The following is a 27,480-nucleotide window of genomic DNA, read 5'->3' on the forward strand; positions in this document are numbered from 1 at the left end:
CCACATAATGGAAGGAAACTTGCATGAAAAGCACATAAATTAATTAATTAATAAATAGCAAACAAACATAATGTAAGAGGAAAAGATCTGCAACATTCTTAGTAAGTAAATGTGCTTTTCATTAAAGCAGTGATTAAAATAAAAATGTCAAAAAGATTGCAGACTCCGGACATAATTCCTCCTGGAAGACAGATTTTTCATCTCTGCTTGCATTCCTTCACTCTGACTTCAAATCAAATACATGTTTGAGTCAGTTTGCTTTTGCATGAGTCCTCTGAAGTAATCATTAACCTGTAATGTGGAAAGTGGTGACTACATGATCACATATTAAACGTGCTAGAGACCAAAGCTCAGAAACGAACAAGGATATCCGGTATAGCAGACATCTTGTGATGATAAAAGCTTTTAGTTATAACGTTTCTCAATCATAACTGGAGAGACTGCGGTAGAAAATGAGTTCTCTGAGTCAGATATCAGAGGAGGATCTGCTGTGTCCTGTGTGCTTAGACATCTTCACTGATCCTGTGCTTCTGTTATGTAGTCACAGTGTCTGTAGAGCTTGTTTGCAACAGTTCTGGAGCTCCAGAGGATTTCAGGAATGTCCAGTGTGCAGGAAAAGATTCACAGGATGTCAGACACCTGCTAATCTTGCACTGCGTAACATGTGTGAGTCATTCTTACAGAAGAGAAGTTCATTGCAGTCATCATCTGAGGTGTTCTGTGATGTGCACAGAGAGAAACTCAAACTCTTCTGTCTGGATGATAACCATCCTGTGTGTTTGGTGTGCAGAGATTCAGAAAAACACCTTAATCACACATTCAGACCTGTTGATGAAGTCACACCGCTTCTAAAGGTAAAACATATTTATGTCTCTATTCAGGTCAAACGTGTCATTATGATTCTAGTGTACACTGTAAAAAAATATTTTGTAAGTTAAAAATAAAAGATTCGAAGTTGTAAATAAAAGGTTACTGGAGTATGTTTTACAAGAAAAAATTCAAAATTTCATGTTTAATTCAATGTGTTAGTTGTTATTTCTTTGTAATTATTGGTGACATTTATTAGCATTTGCAATTTCTGTTTGGAAATTGTTTCACCATGTTTTTTCCCCCCTCAATGTTTTATTCATGTAATTGTTCTGGGTTCTTGTTTAATAGCACCGGATTTCCTCGTTACCTGTTATTTGCTCCTGGGTTATTGAAAAATGCCTAGCCGTTGGTGATGTGTTAATGTTTCCGGTTTCTTTGAAAGTGGTCATGCTATGAATTTGATATACAACTACATAAAGTAAATAGAGTTCAGAATAGAATAAAGTAAGACATTGGGGGGGAAAAACAACTTTACTAACAATATCAAAACAACTAACTACATATTTATATAAAACTATATATATATTTATTTTGTAATTTAAATAATTTTAGGTGAAACTCAAGACTTCTTTGAAACTTTTACAAGAAAAACTTGAGAGCTTTAAAGAAATCAAACAAACATTTGATGATGCAGCACAACACATTAAGGTGAGAACTATACAGTGAAATATTCTAGATTAAAGCATTTATAGAAAGATTCAAGTAGAAGAAGTGATGCGAAAGCATCTTTGTATTTTATACAGGCTCAGACTCAGCAGACCGTGAGATGCTTGCAGGAGGATTTTGAGCGGCTTCATCAGTTTCTGCGAGATGAAGAGATGATTAGAATATCTGCACTGATAGAGGAAGAGAATAAGAAGAGTCAGATGATGAAGGAGAAGATTGAACAAATAGAGAGAGAGATCGAATCTCTTTCAAACAACATCGGAACTATAAAAAAAGATTTAGATGCTGCTGACATCCCCTTTCTACAGGTAAGAACTAACCTGCATTTTCAGTTTAAGGTTTTATTGTATTTATCGATTTTTTTAAATTGTATTTATTTATACACAATTGTTTTATTGTAGTTATCTACAAAATAAAGACATTAAAGTGACTCTCATCAAGGTTGAATTAGTGGTCAATCAATATATCGGCCTGCTTGGCTGATGTGTAGGAAGCTGGACTTTTATTTCGACAACGCCTGTGTGTTGGAGCTCCCATTCTCCCTTTTCCTTAGTTTATTGTCTCTACTCTTACATTACTAGACAGAAGTGATAAAGTAAATAGTAAATGATAAAGTATCATAGCATTTACTTTTCTATTTTTAGTAAAATAATGTGATATTGATATTGTTTGTATATGGGCCATCTGTCTATCTGCTAAGATTTACATAGGTATTAGCATCAGTCAGCATAGAATCAGTATTGCTTGACCACTAGTTGAGGGTTGAATAACATTTGATCATGTAGCTTATTTCCTCCATTTGTGTTTTGCAGAACTTCAATGTGTCAAAAGACAGGTAAGCGAGCTGTTTTCTTGCTGTCTTCTCTCTGCAGTTCACTTCCTCTGTCTGTCTAACTCCTGAATTTAGTTGAGGGTTGAATAACATTTGATCATGTAGCTTATTTCCTCCATTTGTGTTTTGCAGAACTTCAATGTGTCAAAAGACAGGTAAGCGAGCTGTCTTCTCTCTGCAGTTCACTTCCTCTGTCTGTCTAACTCCTGAATGTAATCGCAGAGCTCAGATCACACTGAGGGATCCAGTGATGCCTGCTGGAGCATTGGTGAATGTTGCAGAACACCTGGGGAACCTGAAGTTTGAAGTCTGGCAGAAGATGATGGCGATAGTTCAACTCAGTAGGTTTTGCATTCATCTGTTTCAGTCACATGACTTTTCATTCACATTCACACACACATACAGTGGGGCAAAAAAGTATTTAGTCAGCCACCAATTGTGCAAGTTCTCCCACTTAAAAAGATGAGAGAGGCCTGTAATTTTCATCATAGGTATACCTCAACTATGAGAGACAAAATGAGAAAAAAAATCCAGAAAATCACATCGTAGGATTTTTAAAGAATTTATTTGCAATTTATGGTGGAAAATAAGTATTTAGTCAATAACAAAATTATATATTTTATATATATGTATATATATATTATATATATATATGTTATATACCCTTTGTTGGCAATGACAGAGGTCGCTGTCAAGTATCTGAACATCGTTGAGGACCAAGTGCACCTATGCATGGCAACTGTGTTCCCTGCCAGTGATGGCCATTACCAGAAGGATAATGCACCAAGCCACACTGCCAGAATCGTCAAGGAGTGGTTCAAGGAACATGATGGTGATTTCCTTTTAATGCCTTGGCCTCCAAATCCCAGTCAAACATTTGTGGTTTCATCACCAACACTCCGCATTGTACAGGAACTGGAGGATCTGCTGTTGACATTAGGGTACTAAATACCCCTGGAGACCTATCGCCACCTTGTCGAATTAATACCTTGCCATGTGGCCACTGTTTTGTTGGCTAAAGGAGGTCCTGCAAGTTGTTAGATAGGTGGTTATAATGTAATGGCTCATCGGTGTGTGTGTGTGTGTGTGTAAGCCCAGACAAAATAAAACAAATTCTTAATCACAATATAAGGAGTAGGCTGTTATGCAGCTTACTTTCTCCTCTTCGTCCCTAGTTGGACATAAGGCAACAATGATTTATTTCCACTTGGCTTGATTGTTTGCAGCCTACTGTGCCTTAGACCTTTAGTTCTGTCATAACTGTATGTCTCCATGTTGCTTTTAGTTGCCCTTGTTTTCTTCTGCCAGGTGATGACCATCTCAGGGCAGTCTTCGAAATTAAGTCCTGGTCCATTCTGAGGACTCGATGTTGCTTGATCTCAATGACCGCTATGGCTCTTTGTTCTCTTGTACAGTTTTTCATAGGTGATCTTCATAGGCCAGAATATATGACATATATTGTGGAAGGTGCTGATCTTGTTCAGGTCACTCTTAGTAACTCCCCAGCATTCTGAGCCGTACAGCTGGACTGCTTTGACAAAGCTGTAGTACATATATTGCCTATATTTCCAGACTGTGTTTAGTGTGACGAAAGCCTTTTCTGAGCCTTACTTGTATGTCTTTTTGTGCTGCATTATCCTTGCTAACGAGGCTTCCTAGGTATGTGAAATTGTTGACACATTCCAATAATTTGTTATTGACCTTTGGTCTTGTATGGGTTGATGTTCAGGCCCACCTGCATGGGCGAAGCTATTCAGTCTGTCAGTCTTTTCTTGGAGATGTTTGAATTTTGTAGAGACCTACAGCAAGGTCATCTGTAAAGTCAAGGTCTTCAAGTTGTGAGAAGGGGGTGCCTCTGGGTTTGTCTGCTGATTTCTGCATTATCCATTCGATGGTGACCAGGAAGAGGATCGGAGAGATGATACAGCCCTGCCACACACCAGACTTCACAGGGAACCATTCTGACAGGTGTCCGTCTGCAGTGATGCTGCATTCGATTTTCCTGTGGAACAGCCTCATCAGCATGACCATTTTTGGTGGAACTCCGTAGGATAGCATGATTTTCCATAGGGTGTCACTCAATGCTTTGTTTCGATGATGCTTCTCAGATTAAAGATCTAATCTGTGCACCCTCTTCCACTTCTGAATCCTGCTTGTTCTTAAAAGTTAAAAGTCATTTGTTTGATCAATTCTGTATAGAAAAACTCTACAGAAAACTTTTGAAGGAACTAAGCATGTGAGATGCCACGACAGTTGTCGCAGCTCTGAAGATTGCCCTTCTTGGGGAGTTTCACAATGAGGCCTTTATTCCAGTCATCTGGGATAGTCAGTTCTTCCCAGATATTTCTAAAGAGGTCTGTGAGAACCTTGCATGAGGTATCGAGGTTAGCTTATAAGCATTTCAGCATGGATGGAATCAATACCATTTTTCATGGTTTTTATGGAGAGCCTAACCTCTGCCTCAGTTTAGGGACCAGTATCGATATCAATAATGTTACCTGTTGCAGGGGGATTACCAGGGTCATTTGGCTCTGGGTGGTTGAGTGCTTAATGGAAGTATTTTATCCATCTCACAGCTTTTTCTTGGTCGGTAGTGAGGTTGTTGCCATTTTTGTCTTTAACAGGCATGGACTGGTTTGTTATTTTACTAGTAAGTTGTTTGGTGATATTGTACCCAACATTCATCTCACCTCTTGCTACAGCCCGTCAGCTTCTCCAGCAAGCTTCTCTACAGAGGCCCTCTTGTCTTTTCTGGCACTTTTCTTGGCCTCTTTGTCTTTGTCCTTGTATGCTTCCTAGGCCCTTTCAAGAAGTCTTGGTGATTTTAATGGCCAGCATCTTGGCTTTTAATGCTTTACGTTCCTTTTGCCAGGTTTCAGGTGCTATCTACTTCTTGATATTTTTCTTTTTATAGCCCAGGACACTGGTACCTGTCTTGATGGATTCCGATTTGGTGTTAGTGCTTGGATCTCTGTCCTCTTTGGGCAGGACAGCAAACTGGTTTCTTAACTTGGTGGTGAATACTTTGATAACTTTTGAGCATTTTGGCTTATCAATATCTAGATGTTGGCTGCTTTCCGCAGTTTTAGTTTGATGGAGGCAATGAGTAGGTAGTACAGTAGTCATTATTGACATCGGCACCACGACAACTCTGACATCTTGAAGGGACCTTTGCTACATTTATTGATTATAATGTGGTCTATCTGGTTGACGGTGATTATTGTCAGGTGATTTCCATGTTAGCTTAGGGAACTGGCCGGCTTGGTTGAACCTACAAGGGGCTTGGCCCCCACCAGCATAGCTCCCAAGAGTCAATGGCTACGTTTACATGCAACCAAATAATCCATTTGCAATCGGATTGACGGCTCAATTGGATTGAAAAACCTTCATGTAAACACCTTAATCGATCTGATTGAGCTTGATCAGAATGAAATTTCGATCGGATTGAAGGGGGTGGTTTATTCCTTTTCTAATACGATTGAGAGTGCATGTAAACACTCGATCGGATTGAACCCCGAAACTGAAAGAACTGCGCATGTGCAATGACAAAGAAATAGCGTAATGACGTATGACGCGTTCTTCTCGTTCTTCTAAATGTGCATCCTTCTAATATTACAAAAATGATTTAACTTAAAATAAAATTTAAAACTTTTTTAAAATACACAGCTAAATAATTATGTAGATTTGTGTAAACATGCCCGCTAACATCAGAAAAGTTACAATAAAGATAGTACAATAAAATGTACAAAATCAAATAAAAGGCTGTTTCAGTTGGACATTGACTATTTTTTTTTTCTATCATCTTTAATCAATTCAAATGCTCAAATGAATTTGACAAATATTTTATCATTACATATTTTACTGTCAGACCTAAGATTTTAAGGGTTAGTGGATAAATTGAAACGGCGCTCTAAATATATTACGTTTATTGGTCTAGTGCTGTGATTCTCAATCGGGGTCCAGTAGGGGCCTCAGCAAATTTCCAAGAAGAATGCAGTATTAGTTATTTAAATTAATCAATTATTAGTAATATGTTGAAATTATCTAACTTTAAATGCTAACAAACACAACATTAATATGTAAGATGAATTTGATTCTTAATTAAGTCTAGATGTTATCTGTGTGCTTTGAGATCGGTGTTTCTCCACCATCAATGAGGCCTAATAATGGTCAAGCTTTGTCTTGTGATGATTCTCATCAGCTCCGGTCACACTGGACCCCAACACTGCATATCCTTTGCTGTTCCTGACTGATGATATGACCCATGTGAAATTCAGCGCTGATGGACAACAGTATCCAGAAAATCCAGAGAGATTTGACTATTATCACTGTGTGTTGGGTTCAGTGGGCTTTAACTCTGGAACACACCTCTGGGATGTGGAGGTCCAAAACAACACATGCTGGTCTGTTGGAGTAACCACAGCATCTAACCAGAGAAAAGGAGAAGTTTTCTTTGACTCTGGAGTGTGGCGTGTGCGTTATATGGCTGATCAGTACACTACACAGTCACCACTGACGACCCGCAAGCATTTAGCTGTTGATAATCGATTGAAGGTGATCAGAGTGCAGCTGGACTGGGACAGCGGACATATTTCATTCTCTGATCCTCTTACTAACAAACATCTGTGCACTTTCACCAGCACATTTACAGAAGCAGTCTATCCATTTTTCTATAGCAGCTGTACAGATTTCCCTCTCAGAATCTTACCTGTGAAGCTCAGTATAACTGTGGAGGAGCCTCTGCATTAAAAAAAAAAAGTAGGTTGTATGTAAATATTCTCACTAATGTTTTTTGTGTGTGTGTGTAGGATTTACTTATTTCATTGTTTGTGTTATGCCTCTGCATCCCCATTTGGATGTGTCCATTTAAGTGAAACGTAAATTGCTTTAAACATGTAGTAAATTACTAGAAATAATCAGCAATTCAGTTCATTTGTAACACTTTGCTGTTCTGGATTAGTCTACTATAGGTAAAAAAAAAATATATATATATATATTTGCAATATTTTATATGGCAAGAGGGTGATAATATATGGAATAAAGGTATATCCTTCTGAGAAAACAAATAAATCAAATAATTAAATGCATCACATCCTCATTTTTAATAGGAGCAGATGGATAAATAAGTAATACTGAGGGAGATCTGCGAGCATAAGGCAGTGTACACAATCAACCGCTTAACCTGTGAAAACAATTGAAACAACAGGCATATAAATAATTTACTAAGTATTTCCAATAATTACCTTTAAACAATATATAGCTGAGCTGAGTTACATTTGTGAATTTCTCAAGAATAACTTTTGATCCGATTCAAACTTGGCAAACAACCCGACGTTATATTGTACCAAATCTTGATTGAACAAAATGTACAAACAATAAAGGATTTTAACAGAAGCTCTAGATTCTGAAATAACCGCCTTGTGAATTGTGAAAATGCACTTGATTGCATGACTGAATAATAAAACTCACACTTTTATAAAGTAAATAATGATGAGCTGTCATTTGAAATCAAACTGACCTTAAGTCAGTACACTCGCACAAATATCTGCATTAGCTTTTGGATTTAAACAATAAATGTTCATGTTTGTCAGTTAAAAGGAAATCGCATTAGACAAAATTAAAAGCGTACTACCTAATGTTCATGCAACTGGGGGCTTATAATAAATATACATTCATAAATAGGCATGTCTGTTTATTTGGTCTGTTAAAGGTGCACCGTAATTTTTTCCTCATTAAAAAAGATTCTTGTTATTGGATAATTTCAGTTGTGTACTAAATCGTGGCTGACTGTGTATTAGGCATGTCTGCAATAACATCACCCAAAAAACAACCTTTTTTGCCATATTGACCAGCACAGGACCATCAAAACAATTACGGAGCACAGTTTTAATTAAATAAATGTTTATACACTATTAGGGTGCCATTTGAGAAATTCAGATGAAGTTTTATAACAATATATGTAATGGTTGCGCTACTTGCAAAAATCTGTAGCAGTATTTTTGCATAAGCCAGTGGCTCTTTGTTTACAGCATTTGTATTATACAAGCAAGACTCAACTATTTTCTTTTGTATCCAAACTAATAAAATATGAATAAATGCAAATCTCAAAAACAACAAAACAGTAAAGTAAATAATTCAGACAAAATACAATATATAATAATAATGTGTCACACAGTTTGTAATCTCAATCTCAGTTGTGATTTTTGGCAATGCAATATCTGAGCATCTTTGGCAAACGGTGATGTCTCTGAACACCCACTAGGGGGTGGCAGATGTTTAAAACTGACTGTGGTAGTTGTGTGCTGTAGACTGTGAGGCGGCAGGGTCTGTGTGTTTGAGGTGACACGCGTGACAGAGCAAGTGTCCATCCAGAGGATAGCAGCGGTGACCCTCCTCGTCATTCAGCTCCACATGACAGCCCTGTGGGAAGAGATTCACACTCACATGACTCTTCAAAATCATGCTCCTCAGTTCTAAGACATGAGCAGATCTTTATTAACATCACATGTCAAGGCATGCAGGCCTCAAGGGGAAGTGGTGATTTGTTTTTCAACAACAAGGTTTCTTTACTTGCATTAACCATTGAGAAGAACAAGAAATCAGCACAGATAACACCATTGAGTGTTGTCTGTATTACTATCGTCATCTCCAAAGTTAAGCTCACCTCACAGTGATAACACTCCACGTGGTAGTCCTTGTCCATGGAAACAACTCGAATGGTTTCATCTGATTCCTATGGGAGAACACAAGGTATCATGGTAAATCATGCAATTTGGTAAAAGTGTTTTGAGGTCATAATATAGTATTGTGCAATATTGTGAACAATGCAGTCTTCATTAATCAATTATCTGCTCTTGTTATCAACATTTGTGTGAAAAGGAATAAAAGTCGTTGGCGTTTCACTGCCTCTAGTGTTCATTTCAGCTGGAAATGGTAGTGAATTTAATGTATAATGTAGGTATGTTTTTGCCATGCAATTTGGTAAAAGTGTTTTGAGGTCATAATATAGTATTGTGCAATATTGTGAACAATGCAGTCTTCATTAATCAATTATCTGCTCTTATCAACATTTGTGTGAAAAGGAATAAAAGTCGTTGGCGTTTCACTGCCTCTAGTGTTCATTTCAGCTGGAAATGGTAGTGAATTTAATGTATAATGTAGGTATGTTTTTGGAGTTTTGCAGAAATGTAGGCAGAGTCACCTATTTCCCATGAGCCTGGGTTGGTTAATGTTTATTGTTGCTCTCCCAAAATAAATATTCTGTCATTATTTAGTCACTGTCACTATGAACTGTTGTTTTATGAAAAAAGTCACGTCATTTTTGAGTGAACTATTCCTTTTTGCTTTCTGATCTTTTCTGGGTAAAGCGATGGTTCATCTGTGAGCAGTGTTAATGTTACAGTACTCTCGGCTGTGATCAGAGAAGAGGAATTCCTGTAGAGTTTCTCATAAGTGCCTCCATGCAGGTGCAAGATAACTGAGCTCTTGCTGGTGTTGGAGAGCAGAGGGGGGGGGGGGGGGTTTAAAAAATTACACATGCCCTAACTTAGTAGTAATCACTCCTTCATCAGTGCTAACAGAATTACATTCAGTAACAGGCCTAAAGAAGGTTTAACTCTTCTGGAATGACCTAGATGTTCTACATAGTTTAAGCAAAGGTCTACTCAGTAGAACATTCCCATGCTCTGATTGGTTCATTTGTCCCATAACAAGCAAAAAGACATCATAAGGCTAGATTGACATTGGCAGTGCTGTGACACGAGGCTCTAATACAGAGAAAGCTGATTCGATGACAGGCTGAGAATACGGCTTGACTAAATTTCAGACTCTAAGTGATTTTCTGGGGTCCTGGGGTACAGTCAAATGAGATTTGTTTCTCATTAGTTTATGGAGTTCAGGCTGAATTGGTGTCTTACCTCAGAGGGCAGGATCGGCTGATTACATGCTGCACATTTAGGTGCAAGAACTCTGAAGATGAAAAGAGAAAAAATACTAATCACACAGATCTTTAACAAATTACACATGCCCTAACTTAGTAGTAATCACTCCTTCATCAGTGCTAACAGAATTACATTCAGTAACAGGCCTAAAGAAGGTTTAACTCTTCTGGAATGACCTAGATGTTCTACATAGTTTAAGCAAAGGTCTACTCAGTAGAACATTCCCATGCTCTGATTGGTTCATTTGTCCCATAACAAGCAAAAAGACATCATAAGGCTAGATTGACATTGGCAGTGCTGTGACACGAGGCTCTAATACAGAGAAAGCTGATTCGATGACAGGCTGAGAATACGGCTTGACTAAATTTCAGACTCTAAGTGATTTTCTGGGGTCCTGGGGTACAGTCAAATGAGATTTGTTTCTCATTAGTTTATGGAGTTCAGGCTGAATTGGTGTCTTACCTCAGAGGGCAGGATCGGCTGATTACATGCTGCACATTTAGGTGCAAGAACTCTGAAGATGAAAAGAGAAAAAATACTAATCACACAGATTATCCACTAAATGTTTTTTTTTTTTCCAAATTAAAGTCATATCAGCATGACTCTTTATCCAGAGCACAATAGGATACTTAGTGGCCCAAAGAAGAATCTGGGCACTTTAGCAACACTTAAAATGTGTGAATGCCATTTCATTACATAAAATACCAAAAAAAAATTGTCTTTGATTGATTGTCTTCTTCAATCAAATGATGTTAGATCTTTTCTCAGAACTAACTTAACTGTTTTTGCAATAAATGTTGCTATTCGCTGACCACATACGTCATCCGCCCAGAGCTGCTTCTGTGTAGGACTGTTGGCGCAAGCTACATTAAAGTGATTATTACGTTTTGAATATGGATATGTTTCTTACAAAAAACGCATCGATTCGCTACAGGAGGCCTTTGTTCACCACCTTTGTTCTTAAAATCAATATTTACATTCAGATCCAACAGCACAATTTCAAGTGTGGCATTGCATGTATACAACAGTTCAATAAACAAGTTAATACTAAGTGAGTTATATTTTAGAAACAATTTTTCCAGTTACTTTCTTTTTGGCAGACTGATTTTGCTGTCAACTAAAATGACTTCAAACAAATCCAAAGCAGAATTAACCATTCTCCATTTCAGAGGAATACAAAGTTGTGAAATGAATTAGCATTTTTGCACAAAACGGTTAAGTGAATAATGCAACTACTCTCTCATAAATCGTCTATTTCACTTCTTTTGAACTGATGCATGCAACACCCGCTGAGTGGCATTAAACAGATTTAAAGATCAAAGACAATTTTTTTATATAACTCCGACTGGATTCGTCTGAAAGAAGAAAGTCATTTACACCTTGGATGACTTGAGTGCGAGTAATTTGTGGACTAATTTTTCATTTTTGGGTGAACTAACCCTTTAATGCTGTTGTTCTTAAAATCAATATTTACATTCAGATCCAACAGCACAATTTCAAGTGTGGCATTGCATGTATACAACAGTTCAATAAACAAGTTAATACTAAGTGAGTTATATTTTAGAAACAATTTTTCCAGTTACTTTCTTTTTGGCAGACTGATTTTGCTGTCAACTAAAATGACTTCAAACAAATCCAAAGCAGAATTAACCATTCTCCATTTCAGAGGAATACAAAGTTGTGAAATGAATTAGCATTTTTGCACAAAACGGTTAAGTGAATAATGCAACTACTCTCTCATAAATCGTCTATTTGTTATTTAAAACCCATTTTTGTGAAATATTTGCTTGCAAAGTGCGTCTTTTTTCGTTTGCTTTGTCTGATTGTCATTGCGTTAGATAACAAAATATAATTTACAGGTGTGCCCAAATACTTTTTGAGCCACTCTATGACTTGGAAGTGAAAGGTCGATTGAGAAGAGGGGAAGAAAGGCACTGGACTAGACTGCAGAACTGCTGGCTCTTCGAATAGCCTGTGAATAGCCCAATCCCAGAAGGACAGAGTGGGAAAGCACTGTTTGATTTCATCTCCATATGGTCACCACCTGACTGTCTGTCTGTCTGGGGTTTTGGAACAACAGTAATCATTGCTCAGTTCACTGCTCAAGGCAAAGGATGCATAAGAATTTGCACACACACCCTCAACACCAATAAAACTCACAATAAAATGCCATTACATCAAGCTACTGCTAGGAAAATGCCTGTGGAAGAAATTATGGAGAATGCTGAACACCACATAGCATACCATCTACCATCAACTGAAGGAAATATACAGCTCATTTTATACATCTGCAGTTAATCTTTGCTTTGCCAGTCAAAAGTCACCATAAAATAAAAACTGGCAATTCTTATTTTTTAATGGAATGCCGTATTTATTATACTGTACTGATGTGCACCAATAATGACTTATTGGTGCACATCAATTTTGATTAAAGATTATGATTTACATGAAACACAGCAATTAGCAAACAACAGTAAATTAATTTCCAATGGACAAAATTTTGCCTTGCATTTTTTTCTTGTTCGAGTTGTTGTTTCACTCGGATACATACGTCACAATTTCCAGTGCATGCAGACCTTAAGTCATGATTTTTATGGAGCGCAGCCATCAACAATGGGCTATAATAATAATATCTGGACAAAGTGTATATGGCCATCCTTTTTGCAGTTTTGGTCAATTTAAAGTTCTTGAATAAAAAGCAGTGTTAAAATAAGGAAATGCCATCATTACATGAACTTTACTAACTAGGGGAGTAGCTGGGCTAGTTGTCACACTTTAAACTTGAATCAGTATTTCCCAGGGTAGATTAATTAGGAAAGTCAACTTCAATAGGCACAAAAAAAGCTAAGTCTTGGCTACAAAGAACCCCTTGATATAAAGTAACAACAGATATTAACTATTTGCTCTTGTCCTGAGAGCAAAGTTCAGTCATTCAGTTACTTTTTTCAACCTTCAGTACACCATTGACTCTTGCCTGAGTGTAGTTTATTGCGTTCACTTTTAAAGTTATTACAAAAATATGATGATATCTGAAATTGAAGGTTAAAATTCACAATAATTCAAATTTTAGGCAGTTTAGATGATTGAAAACACAAGGCCACTGCAAAATCTCCAGTGACTGCAAAATAAACCATCTGTTCAAAAAGACAATGTACGGCAAAAATGATACCAGGAAAACGCTTCTTTTTGTAGAGTTATGCTTGTGGTCTGCACATAAAAACAAACACACGGCACAGCCAGTGTAGTCTTATGAACTTAAAAGTCTTCTGGACATAAAGAGGTCAGATCAAACCATCAATGAATAAACACACTTAAACGTATAATCAAGAATTGTGACTGGCCACGGACCTGCAGCTCCACACAAACTCACCTGTGATAGTCCTTCACACAGTAGATCTTGTTCTCTGTGTCCACAGTGAAAGGCACTCCATCCAGACTCTCACTGCAGATGGCGCAGCGGAAGCAGCCTGGGTGGTAAGACTTTCCCAGCGCCTGCAGGATCTGAGGAGGAACACCATGTTCACATGCTGCCAAACAACACACAACCAACAGATACAGATTTTGTGTGTGACATGCTTCCTCTCATGTCAACGTGACTCTATTAGAAGAGATGGGCATCTGCGCATGAGAACAAAAATCTTAAACGTAAGTTACACTGGAGCCACTTTATATTAAAGTGTACTATGTACTAACATATAAATTAATCATTTGATATAATGAACTTATTGTGCACCAGTGTTATTTTAGTATCATTGATATACTATTTTCTTTTTTGTATTTTTGAATTAGATTTTATTTTTATATTTCCTTTAATTTGAAAGTTTTAGTAATTTTGTTGCACGTTTTTGCTATTTGTAGTTTTTTTAATAATTATTTTTTAATAATATGCCTATATAGTGTAATATTAATAATTCGTTTTAGTTATTTTAGTACTTATAAACTAAACAAACATGAGAAAGGTTGCATTAGCCACTAGTAGGGTTGTGACGGTGAGGACATTTTCCCACCGGTTAATCGACGTGTGACAACACCGATAATACCGGTATCACTGTGAGGGCAGGGGCATTTCCTCTGCTTTTAAATAGCTTGCAAAAGCGGCATGCACATTTTACTTTCACTTTCAAATAGCGGCAATTTGGCGTAAAGCAATTGTTCGTTTTTAGTTCGTTTGAATTTTCCCTTCGCTTTTAAATAGCTTAAAAGCACCGTGCACATTTTACTTTCACTTCGAATTAGCGTCAATTCGGCGTCAATTGCTTGAATGCAACAACAAAATACAACATCAAACTCACTTTAGCCTATATATAAAACATTGAACTTTTATTAACAAAACGAATAAAAATACACCATGCTATAGGGCAGACTATGCCTAATATAAAATAACAAATTACTTTCATAAAGTTTAAATAGGTAGTCTATACAAAACTGGAAATAAGTAAACATGTATAATATATAACCAAATAAATAAGAAACGTATAAAGTTTATTAGCAAAACGAATAAGAAAGCTTGGAGGCACGGCATACACCTTAACGTCAAATAAAATAAATAAATTACACAAAGTTTAAATAAAGTAAAAATCAGCAAACACTGTGGAACCAATTAAATAAGAAACTAATGTTTAAAAAGACTTCCAAAATCACCTTAGATAAACGGCAAAAGTTAACAGGCTTTTCAAAATCCGAAATACTGCCAAACAGGGGCTTTTGCATTTCGTTTCGAAACTAAATCATCCGCGATCGTCTTGTCTGTCTCATCTCACTCTTCTTGTCAGTCAGCTCAACTCACTCTCCTCACTGGATAAATGAAATCTGATCTGTGATGCGACTGTCGTTCGGCACGGTGCATTGAGCAGCCACTTTCAGTTTATAATTGTAGTGTCTGTTCTTTTACTATAAAAAAGATCAAAACGACGGTAGGGGTCGGTGCCGTGGTGGGCAAGTGACGTAACCGGTGTTGCGGCTTAACAACGGTATCACCGTCAGCACCGTCTATCGCGGCAAGCCTAGCCACTAGCTGAAATAAAATGTTATTCATTTATGTAATGTCTATATAGTTTTTATACATTTTAATTTTAGTTATTTTAGTACATCGACTTAAACTAAAAATAAGTTCAAGCTGAAATGAAATGTTTATTAAAATATATTTAATTTCATTTATTATGAAATCTTATGGTTTTTGTTTTAGTTAACGATAATAATGTTGTGATGTTGTATACATACATGTTTTAAATTGTACTTGCATTTAAAAAATACCTGCATGTAATTACATCTTAAAACTAACATACCACAAAACCAGTCCCTGAACCACATCCAGCAAATGTATTGCAGTGCAACGTGAACATAATAAGTACATTGTACCTAACAATTAATTTTTTGATGCGAGTACATAGTAGTTAGACACCTAATATAAGATGTAAGATCTTACATCTGTATTACTGTACATTTAGCAAAATCTATGTTAAGGAGCACTGTATAATAAGGTAGCTGTACAAATGAAACCCAACCGATTCCTTCAAGCTCTGTGGTGTGAGACTCTCAGTCATGTGATATTGTGACTAATGCAGGGTGTGGAGGTACATCAGACTCACCATGTCCATGATTAAATGTCCGCACACGTTGCATAATTTATTATGAAATCTTATGGTTTTTGTTTTAGTTAACGATAATAATGTTGTGATGTTGTATACATACATGTTTTAAATTGTACTTGCATTTAAAAAATACCTGCATGTAATTATAAAACTAACCATACCACAAAACCAGTCCCTGAACCACATCCAGCAAATGTATTGCAGTGCAACGTGAACACAATAAGTACATTGTACCTAACAATTAATTTTTTGATGCGAGTACATAGTAGTTAGACACCTAATATAAGATGTAAGATCTTACATCTGTATTACTGTACATTTAGCAAAATCTATGTTAAGGAGCACTGTATAATAAGGTAGCTGTACAAATGAAACCCAACCGATTCCTTCAAGCTCTGTGGTGTGAGACTCTCAGTCATGTGATATTGTGACTAATGCAGGGTGTGGAGGTACATCAGACTCACCATGTCCATGATTAAATGTCCGCACACGTTGCATTTGTCGGCAGACTGCTGGAACCCAGAGTACTATTAAAGACAAGAGCGAGGACAGAAGTGAGCTTTTCAACGGACTCTCATTCCTTTCCGTCACTTCATTTTCTCAAACCCACACAACATTAACAACTCAGATATAATCATTTCTCTAATTTAAGAACCTTCAAATAATAACACAAACTGTATTTTTTTTGTCTGGAATGCGGTTTCACCTCATTTGAAGCACCCTCCCAACTCTCCCTGGGTTCATTTGCTTTTTAAGCTATTTATGCACCATTTTTAAGCCATTTATAAGAGCTGGAAATGATTAAAAAAAATTTTTTTTTTGCTTGTCTAAGGAAAATGTAGCAGTAATTTTATTTTAAAACAGCTACACAATACATACATGAATGTGGCAAACCTAACCCCCTCTCTACACTACACAATTATATGCACAAGCTTAATGTAAAAGTAATTTTTTCCATTGAAATAAAGGCTTAGGATTCTGAAAATTTTTAAATAAAGAGAAAAGCTATCGCATTTATGGAAGAAATGTCATTTATTTCCAGATTACTGATCAAATGAAATGAACAAATCCGTGACACTGATTATGTAGAAACTGTCAGATTTTCTTCAAGATTCTCAAATACTGAGACATTCAAGTCGTGTGAATTTTACTCAAATTACTTTGCTGATAATCAATTTCTTGTATTAAATCCTAAATAAAAACATCTCAGACCGCTGAAACCCACTGGTCTACGTTTTAAACGATTGAGCCAAGTCGAGCTAAGGTGAACTCATAGCCAGGTTCATGTTCTGAAACCTGACACGTCATGTCTTTAAAGACATGCTTTAGATGAGTTGACAAATTCTTCTGACATAACTATGAGCTATGAATGTAAGACATGTCTCAAGACATGTTCAGCCATGAAAACCCCATAAAAAGAAGAGGTGAAGACAGCATACCAGGAAGTCCTCTTCACAAAACACTTTCCCACAAACGTAGTAAAAGGCTTTCCCTCGGAGCTTTCGACCTGCAGAAAACACACGACAAAGACATTTATCATCAATTCAGTAACATTACAGGACACTGATAAATATGTCAATGACAAAGTATCATTGAGAAACCATAAGAGTTTTTTTTTTATATTTTCTATTTTCAGCAATTTTATTGTGTTTATTAGTTATAGTTTTTTTATGTCTATATATATTTGTATTAATTTTAATACATGAAGTTAAACTACAGTAAATATGTTCAAAGTTTATTTTATTTTTAAAGTTTTTTTGTATTTTATTTCAGTTAATGTTTATTTTATTTCAAGCAACAGATGCTGTATTATGGTTGAAAGTAAACTAGTTTTAGTTAACTATAATAACCCTCGTGATGAGGTGTTGACTGGATTTTTTGTTTATTACCTTTTCCCAATAAAAGGACACAAGGCTATTCCATGACCTTACATGATTTCGGCTTCAGCATAATCACAGAAGACTGCAGATGTAAACACACTCATTGTCACAACCTTAATTGCTCACTGTTCTCACTTAAACCTTCAGCAAAAACCTCAGAGAAATACCTAACAATGTTATAACTGAATCTGATACATGTTTACAAGTTCGAAAATAAATTATGGACTAAACTCAAAGCACATGACGGAAAGGTTTATTGAATCCAATGAACACACACAGTAAACGCATTAAGAAAGTGTCAGCACTTTGCAAAATATGCAGTTCAGACACTCACTGCTGTTTTCCAGCCCACGGTGAGGACTTCCTGTCCCAATCCAGACTGTTTTGGGCTTTTTACCTCAACAGAAAGACAGACAGACAAATCCTCCCCATTCAGACATACCCCGTCCCACAGGAAAGGGGAACATTCCGCACATTTTCTGCAGGGGGGGGGGGCAATGAGTCTGCCGAACACGCTTCACCGGGCCAATGAGTCTGCTGGCAACAGGAACGTTTACTTTAATGCTGAAACCATCACTGCTCAGCTGGATTATTCAGATGATGCTTGGCAGAAACGGTTTTGTGTGATGAGTTGTACTGTCTCTTCTGCTCACCAAGGGCAAGGCTGCATTTATTTAATCCAAAATACAGCAAAAACAGTAATATTGTGAAATATTAATTTAAAATAGCTGTTTTCCATTTAAAAATTAGTCAATAAATTGTATCCCTTAAAACTCATCCTTGATAATCAAAATGGCATATTTAAACATTTTTGGAAATGGAAACAATTTGTCTGTCTTACTCTTAAATGGCTTGAATGTAACTCTACAACCTTATCTTCATTTAGTCAACACTATAAATTAATATACAAATTAGTCCCCGCCTCCATCCATTCACACCAGCTCAAACCTGCTCCACTTTCACTCACTCGGTTAACTAAAGTAGTGAACGCTACACAGTGGCAAGTGGCGATATTGGATTAATTCAGCTATATATGTTTTAACCAGAAACCGGTTCCAAAGAAGAAGAAGAGCGAAACAAGGTTGTCTACAATTCAATGTATCAGAATGTTAATGCATTTTATGTATCGCTCTCTACAACATCAGACATGTAATGGTAATTGACATTAGCCTTTGGCTTGACTACATTATCCAACAGCTAATAATGTGCTAATATTACACACACCATGTTCCCATTCATCATCTCAGACATCTACCTTCTACAAATCAGTATCCTTAGGTAGAAACACACTGCTAATGATATTAAAAGCAAGATAACAGGATTGGTTGCATGTTTGTGATGGTAGGTAGGATGGTCTTTGGTTCACTGCAGGTTTAAGGAGAAAATAGTCGGCAATGGTGTTGACTGATGAAATTGCACAATGGTTTGCCTTTAAACATATTAAAAACACCAGACAGAAAAAAATAGATTTTCACCACAGAGGTCTTTAAAAACTATTATATGGCCATGCTGATTCGATGCTCAAGAAACATTTCTGATTATTATCAATTTTGAAAACAGTTGTGCTGCTACTTCATATTTTTTTCAGGAATGTTTTGTTTTTCCCCAAGACCAACAATTACGTTAATCAAGCCTGGTCAGTGCGGTAGTCTGCAACAGACAATCGGCAGTTATGTGAGAAAATGACAAGACATTTTTCTGGGTGAAAAGCTCACAGACAAAGATCAGTCTGTTGCCAGGAAACAGATATTAGTCCCATCGAATGCTGGGAGATGTGGACCACAGGACAGACAATCTTTCTCCAGAGAGATGAGTAAAAATACAGAGACTTTTCACACACTCACTACTCATGAGAGGATGTCTGAGGCTTCCGGTGGACTCAAAAACCAGCAAGCACACAAATCCACCCCAAAAAACCATTAGCTACAATAAAAACATCTATTAATGAAGTTTTACATGTTCTAAAAACTATTATACACTTTCGCTGATTCACTGAACGTTTTATGTAGATTTTTTGAACGATGGCAGCTAATGAATGAGTGCTTTTGGGAATGGAGAGGAATGTGATGACAGATTTATGACTCTACAGAGAAACTGCTCTGTGAATGGAGGTAAACTTTATTTTCCAGTTTAACTTCAGCTTTATTCTGCAGAGACAAAAATGCAGGATTTCCAAGAAACACTCCATTCTGAATCCAATGTCTCCTCAGAAGGAAAATAAAGATGATAAGAGATGAATGAATCTCATCCCATGTGTCTTCCTCATGGGAGGACACCAGACCAACAAATGGCCATATTCTACTGAAAGTGAAGCATATGGATCATTTTGAACCTCGAGAGCTTTAGCTACATGCATCTCAAGGATGTTCACAATGCAGACTGGAATTTAATTGGAATTCAGGTGTCCGATTTATCACGTGATTCAGTCATCCATTTCTGTTTAATTTGGTACATACCGCATTATGTGTGCTTCAAGCAAATTATCTCTTTAAGGACGTTAAGTTAAAAAAAGGTGTGATCACGTTCTTTAAAACATTCCATCCAAATTCAATTCAAGTGTTTTTAAAGACGTTTTAACTTAAAAATACTAGTAAATGATCCTTGTGAACTGTTCTTTTCCACTGCGTTCTGCCGAATAGTCTGTTCCAAACCTGTATGATTTTCTTTCTTCTGCTCAAAGACGAAACTTTGAAAAATCCTATGTTGTTTGGACCTCAACATTCTTCAAATATCTTCTTTTGCATTTTGCAAAACCAAGTATGTAGGTTTGGAATGACATAAGATTGAGTAAAAGATGACAGAATTTAAGTTTTTGAGGCAACTAACCCTTTAAGACCAACTAATTTGACTAACTGTTCAGATAAGGATACAGGATTACCAAGACACCATACCATCCCATTTCAGCAGAAAAAGCTCTGTACAGCACTTAAATGTCAGGGAATCCCTGGTGGATCTGATACTGAGCACATTTGGACTGGGTCACGAACAAAGCTGCCCTCCTAACAGCTCCAGAACAATGAGCCTCTGTCCCTTCAGACAAACCACTGCTGGTGTCTCCACCAAACACCGGGACTTCACAGAGAAGCCACAAAACAAGCCAAATTGAGTTCAAGAAAGGCAAATCTTGATTGTCCAGAGGAGATTAAGAATTTGGGAGTAATTTTTGGGTTTCTCTCTGTGAGCTCGTGGTCAGTAATGATATACAGAGGCTCATCTGATGTACACAGCAGGGAGTCTGAAACATAAAAAAAATTTTTTCCTCGCACTAGTTGGTGCAGCAGACTATGCCATTTTCTGTACAACTTTTTGAAGTCCATGAAGTGTGTCCAAAAAAAAACAGGAATCAAAGCATTTCTACTCAGCCTGTTGAGATTTTAAGTGTTATGGGGGCTTTGCAATGTTTTCCTTCACATTTTCCCTTATATGGGCCATTTGTGTAGTCTATGATGCTATTTCTAAGCAAGTCTCTCTGCTGGACGAAACCCTCTGATCTAAACACAGCATGATTTCTGCTGTGGGATATTACTGAGAGATCAGTTTGAGTATAGGGGATTGATTCAGCTCAATCCCCAGCATAAAAACTCAAAGCATGAGTTTATTCAAAGCAAGGACACTGTTTTGAGCTTGCTGACTGTGAGTTGTGGACTTACAATCGCAGAAGACGTCTATACTGTTTAATAAGTCATTTACACACTAGGCGCGTTTCCATTACCCTTCAAATTGCGCAAATTGAAATTGAGAATTGAAAATACGCCTAATGGAAACGCGTCAATTTCGCAAAAACGCCCATATATCGCAAAATGTTAAAAAAAAAGGCAGGCAATGCGAAAAAGGAATAATTTGCAAAACTGCAATGGAAACGGCTTTTTCGCATTTACAGGTCACATGGCATATGTAAAAAGTCATATGATCATTCTTCAATGTACTATAACCTCCAAGAAACACATCATACGTGGCCGCTCTCCAGTATAATGGGCTTTCCCTACCATTAATGCTTAGACAATTTACACAATGCACATGTCTGTGGTGCAGTGTGGCTCTGATACGGCCACTGAAGCTGATTGCGGCCACAATGCTTGTGTTTATTCCAGAATCCAGCCGCGCCACGCACGTTTCTGAAGCGGCTCTCTGTGCTGCTTCTCTAAAGATACACGCATACGCCAAATGGCTAAATATAACCAAAATCCCACCAAAATCCGTTGCCATGACTTATCGCGAGAAGCAAAAGGTTACGTTTTAGTCAGATAACATTGGTTAATGGAAACGCCGTCATTTCGCAATACTTTATCGACATTTATAAAATATCACCAAAGTTTTGAGCAAATCTGTAATGGAAACGCGCCTAGAGTCTACAATGTCTGATGGCTAAAACGAACAAAAACTATGGCCAAATTACAGGCCAACATTTAGCCATTTCGGTGTCTATTTACTGTATTTTCTGGAACTTAAGTTGCATTGTTTAATCATCTGAAATGTTCTGCTAATTATATTACTTATACCAAAGCAGCTTATACAGTGCAGTTAAAGTCAAGCATGCAACATGTGCTTGAAAAAAAAAATCGATTTTCCGATGGATCGCGATTCTCTGTTCAACGATTCTGAGCTTCGTTTTTTTTACGTATATGTAGAATGTGCGCTAGAGACGATTGTGGGCTTCACTGCACAGGATATACCTGTGAGAAACATGTGCATTGCTTGACAGTGTGTGCTTTCTTCAGTGTTTTATGTTAGATATGCTCGACGAAGGCATTGTCTATGCTGTTTGGAACACAGTACACATTGGATACATGAAACTCATGTACTGAGAGACGCTCAAGTGTGCTTTGCGTGTGTTCGTTCTGAAGCGCGCTCGTGGCTGTGCGCAACTCCATGTGAGAGATTAAATGCACTCGCATCTCCAAATACTTTATGATAAGAAATTCATGTAAACACAGTCAGTCATGTCTTAAGGACAGGACAAAACATCTGATATGTTGAAATAGATCTGTGCATTAGTGTGAATGCAGCCTATTAAAGCTGTCGCTGTCTATGATGTCATCAGGAATAATCAAACAGTAATAATGCTGAGAAAAAAAGAAAAACCCATAACTGTGATCGTCTGTAAACTTTCGGATACTTCAAGCACTCTGAGATACTGAAAGTATTTTTTGTTTATCACTGGTAATGTGTTTCTTTTCCCCTCTTTATTACTTAATATTTAAGTAATCTACAGAGGACAAATGGGTGTCCTAAGCAGAATTGTATTGTTGTGCCCCCCTTCCCCAAATATTATGGATCAAACAGAACTTTAATAAAATATAAAAGTAAATAAATAAATTGTAATTATATTGTATTATTTACAAATTACAATTGTAGCACCTATGGCTATGATTTTATTAATACAGTTGTCTGATTGATTTTAGTCTCAAGGATTTAGAAATCACGCAAAAGAAAACTAAGCAGTTTTACTACAATAAAACCATGGTTAATTTTTTTGTAAGGGTTGTGATGTCCACATGTTTTTGTTGAAGAAATTATTGAGGCTGCCGCATTTTGCAAAATGCCGCATCTTCTGCAAAATGGTGGCCAAAAATTAAACATTAAGTGGATATTTGAATTAAATGTTTGGCCAATATAGTAAGTGCACCAGCAGCAGTTACCAGGCCTTTGGCTCCCTTGGCCAAAGGCAAAAATTGTTTACTTTGCATTACATTATGTATTTTAACAGTGTTATTCAATGAAACCACTTAATTAATAATTAACCAATCATTATTGCCTCATTGTTTTATATAATGCATTTTAAGTAATTTTAAAGGCTGTTGTTGGCTTAGGTCTGATTTTATAACTACAAAAAATATTATCTTTATACTTCTTTGTAAACTATTACACTGAAAAAAAATGATGCTAATTTTTTAAGGTAAATGGTTGCAAACAATTTATTTTAGCTACATTTAATAAAAAAAAATGTTGAAAGTTAGTCAACAAAATGTTTATTTATATGTAGCTAAAATAAATTGATTGCAACCACTTACCTTAAAAAAGTTAGTAAATTCAATGAATAATTTTTTCAGTGTATTTGAATTAACAAAACCATGGTTAATTTGTGGTTACCATCCATGGCTACAAGAACCATGATTTTTGGTTTTATTCGTAAAACCATGGCTAATTTTTGAAAGGGAACATGGAAAGTCAGAGCGAATATTAGATGCGTTGTTGGTGGCTAAATTATCACCGACGTTAAACACGTTATTAACGTCAACATCTAAAAAAGTTTCACAGGATTATGAATGTAGGCTACCTGAAAGTGATGCACGGGCTTCATCTTTTTTTCTTTTTCTTTTCTCGGCGCCGGATTGCTGATGTCTTTTCACGGCATGGTTGTCCATCAATTATGATCATTTGCATTCAGCCGCAAACATATTTTTACTTATGTATATGTTAATTTTAATATTAATATAGAACGAAAGTTTTTTTTGAGCAACTGGTATGGTGCCCCCCGGGGAGTTGGTGCTCTACGCAACCTGCATACTCTGCGTATAGGGAGCGGCGGTACTGACAGAGGACCTCTACTGCCCTGAATGTCAGCGGAGATCAGGACAACTAGATAAGCCCCAGAGATAGATCCCCAGTGAAGACCTTGTCTCATAGATGGCCACTGGGACAAGACCACAGGAACCAGATGAGTCCTCTGCACAATGTGACTTTGCTGCAGCCTGGAATTGAACTGCTGGTTTGGTTTGACTTATTATTAATTTGTAATTATTTAAAAAAGTCGCCTGCTTATATAATTTAATAAAAATGCACAAATAAATTTTATATAAAATTGATAATTTGATATTTGTAATCATTACAAATACTTTGCTTTGTAAGTACCAGGTAGTCACACAGTGGGGGGGGGGATCTATAAAAGGAAAAAATGCATCGATAATCATTTTGCCATTGCATTGCATTATCGTGAGGTGCCTAAAGATTCCCAGCCCAAGTCTAGAGTTAAAAAAGCGAACAAAAATCGCAATATCGAATGGCAACACGTGTAGAGTTGCAATTAACCATTAAAAACAGAATCCAGACAATAGAAAATGGAAAAAAAATGAATGTGTGAAAAGATAAATATTTCATAGGGCCCTACATTTGAAGTGAACTCCTTTTTTCGCTACTCTGTTGGTAAGTATGTACAGAACTTGAAATGCATTGGCCAATCATTCGTGTTTTCATTTACGTACTGTGCTCTGACCTAAGAGATCAAACACCTGTTTCTCTCGTTCCCTCTCTGGCTCCAGCTGACAAAACACATCAGACATTCCTCCATCTGCTCATCGGACCCGTCAGCCCACCTCACTCGCACGCTCCCCGCACTCCCCTCCAGTGGGCAACCGCTCTCTCCTGCACAACTATGCGCTGTGCATTCTCACTATCTTTAGTCTCGTAATCTATGTAAACAGGTGGAGGTACACGCGGACACGTTTACTGCGCTCATAACAAGACTCCAGACACACACAGAGAACTAAAGAGCCGTTGCGGAGAGCGACGCTGTGGGTCAGAGGCAGTCATGCAGAGGAGAAGCTCGGGAATGCTAATTTTCCTTCAAATAGCTGCCAGTCCCAGGGGCCAGAGCAGAGCTTAATAAAGTGCGAGGAAACAAGACTGGATGAATGCATGGAATGAAGGTTTATCTGAACTTCACCGCAGAGCATGAGCACTGTTTAGTTTAGCTTACTCAGAGCGATGCTGTTTCCTGTCAGCCTATATGTTCTGAACACACACATATACGCCCGAACCACAAGCTAAAAACACAAAATAATTTACAAAACACAGACAAACTGAGCCTGACATCTAACACAGACCAGACCTACAGCTTCCTCAAGACTGTACATAAACATAAATCTGTGCACATACATACTAGCAACAGACATGGACAAATAATTCCTTCATAACACCTGAAACAAAGTGAGTGTAAATTAGGAATAGACAATAGAGCTAATAGATTATATCTTAACTGATAAGCTTTGTGATGGTTTAAATCAACCATCAGAAGAACCAAAATTAAACAAAACAAAGATTGTTGCCAAGTATGAATAAATGTTTATAAAAGAACACAATACATAGTAATGAACAGCATACAGCTCTTTGGAAATATTTCCACAAAAATATTCAGCAGCACAACTGTTTTCAAAATGTTTCTTGAGCAGCAAATCAGCATATTAGAATGATTTCTGAAGAAGCAGACCCTTATGACATTCAGAGAACATTGCATTAAGATGAGCTTAAGTTAACTGTACTAGCTAGAGTGAAATCACAAGACAGGCTGTTAGGAAGGTGAGCTGAGAACAAAAGGCTCGTTTTGTCCATCTCTTTTGGTTCAGGCTGGTCTATGTGGCATGCGCTAGGAGAACATTTAAGCAAGCATGAGCTGAGATAACAGCGTTAAACAGACCGAGGTCTGCTCTTAACCAGTGCTGGCCCCACACAAAATAGCCTCTGTTTTTATCTGGTATTCAGAAAACATCATGCTAACAAGTTCTGCCCACTCAGCAAAGCCTGGTCCAAACACGCCAAGCACAGTCAGACTTTCTACACAAACATGATCAGACCCACATCTGCTTTACACAAAGGCTTTTCACTGAAACAAGCATTTGACGTAATTCATTTAAACATCATGTTGTAGCACTTTTAATTTGAATCTGGATCCAACACAGTTGGACAATGTCAAAAATATTTTTGTATGTAAGAATTAACTAGGGTCAGAACGATATGTCGACGACATTATGATGTTGATTTCAGACAATGCATTCCGTGCTGATAAGACTCAGAAAAATCTCGAACCCAACCATCAAAAGTGTAGAAAATCTTTAACTGGGAGCCTAGGATCTGTTTTTGCCTCCTTGTATGTCATGTTTCACACAAAAGCTCAACAAAGACTCCCAAGTGCTGATGATAATGGCTAGCATGGCAATGCCGCTTTCCAGCGCACTTGCAAGTTGTAAGCTGTTTATGTAACTTAATGTAGATTTACATTAAAGGGTTAGTTCACCCAAAAATGAAAAGCACAAAATATGGGACTTACATCTGTATTCTAATGCTGAGTACATGCAGCCTATTTTCTGCTATTCGATGCTTTGCCGAGTATGATTTACTTCAGTGCCTGGTGCCGAATGTAATCGGAAAAGCACTTTATTTATTTGAAAATGTTGCTTACACCAACTTAGAGCATAACATTAAAGGGTTAGTTCACCCAAAAATGAAAATTAGCCCATAAATTACTCATTCTCAAGTCATCCTAGCTGTATATGACTTTCTTCTTTCAGACGATTCCAGTCAGAGTTATATAAAAAATTGTCTTTGATCTTTCAAGCTGTTTAATGCCACTCAGCGGGTGTTGCATGCATCAGTCCAAAAGCAGTTCAATAAAATGCACCCATCCATAAAAAAAAAAATGTCTCTCACACGGCTCCCGGGGGGGTGAACAAAGTCCTTCTGTAACGAATCGATGCGTCTTTGTAAGAAAAATATCCATATTCAAAATGTAATAATCACTTTAATGTAGCTTGTGCTCACTGTTGTAAACGGAAGCAGCTCCGGGCTGATGTCGTATGAGGTCAGCTTTGCGCATGCACCGCTCAGAAGTGACGAACGCGGAAGCGCAGCGGAGAGATCAAAACAAAACAACGGTCACTAATTAGAAGTACAAAACGAGGATTTGTAAAGAAGAATGTCGGAGTATT

The 27,480-nt window shown here is 37.2% G+C and overlaps 2 protein-coding genes and 1 long non-coding RNA gene across 3 annotated transcripts in view; 1 reads left to right on the forward strand and 2 right to left on the reverse strand.

Annotated features, from left to right (window-relative positions):
* Positions 1 to 1,785: 1,785 nt before the first annotated feature.
* LOC107562418 (uncharacterized) lies at positions 1,786 to 2,703 on the forward strand. Its single transcript, XR_001605983.1, has 3 exons — positions 1,786 to 1,844; positions 2,349 to 2,371; positions 2,591 to 2,703. It is a non-coding gene; the product is annotated as an uncharacterized lncRNA (long non-coding RNA).
* Positions 2,704 to 7,482: 4,779 nt separating this feature from the next.
* LOC107562417 (LIM domain-containing protein 1-like) lies at positions 7,483 to 17,348 on the reverse strand. Its single transcript, XM_016247051.1, has 7 exons — positions 17,339 to 17,348; positions 16,364 to 16,426; positions 13,679 to 13,809; positions 10,771 to 10,822; positions 9,033 to 9,101; positions 8,656 to 8,788; positions 7,483 to 7,550 (listed from the first exon to the last, which is right to left on the reverse strand). Exons 2-7 carry the CDS (start codon positions 16,370 to 16,372, stop codon positions 7,546 to 7,548), a joined length of 399 nt encoding a protein of 132 aa, XP_016102537.1. The 5' UTR covers positions 16,373 to 16,426; positions 17,339 to 17,348; the 3' UTR covers positions 7,483 to 7,545.
* Positions 17,349 to 24,259: 6,911 nt separating this feature from the next.
* LOC107562400 (probable leucine--tRNA ligase, mitochondrial) overlaps positions 24,260 to 27,480 on the reverse strand; it is an 88,083-nt gene continuing 84,862 nt past the window's right edge. Inside the window, exon 21 of the mRNA XM_016247036.1 lies at positions 24,260 to 24,270. The gene's annotated coding sequence lies outside the window, so the exon portion shown is untranslated. The remainder of the gene's footprint in view (positions 24,271 to 27,480) is intronic.

Source organism: Sinocyclocheilus grahami, unplaced genomic scaffold (genome assembly GCF_001515645.1).
Source record: "Sinocyclocheilus grahami isolate Dianchi unplaced genomic scaffold, SAMN03320097.WGS_v1.1 scaffold822.1, whole genome shotgun sequence".
In the NCBI taxonomy this organism is placed as follows: domain Eukaryota; kingdom Metazoa; phylum Chordata; class Actinopteri; order Cypriniformes; family Cyprinidae; genus Sinocyclocheilus; species Sinocyclocheilus grahami.

Excerpts from the sequence above, each read along its gene's own strand:
- LOC107562417 (XM_016247051.1), bottom strand. Across the intron at positions 10,823-13,678 it reads TGTGTGAAGGACTATCACAG|AGTTCTTGCACCTAAATGTG; the intron begins GTGAGTTTGTGT and ends TTTCATCTTCAG. Across the intron at positions 9,102-10,770 it reads AGCCGATCCTGCCCTCTGAG|GAATCAGATGAAACCATTCG; the intron begins GTAAGACACCAA and ends GTTCTCCCATAG.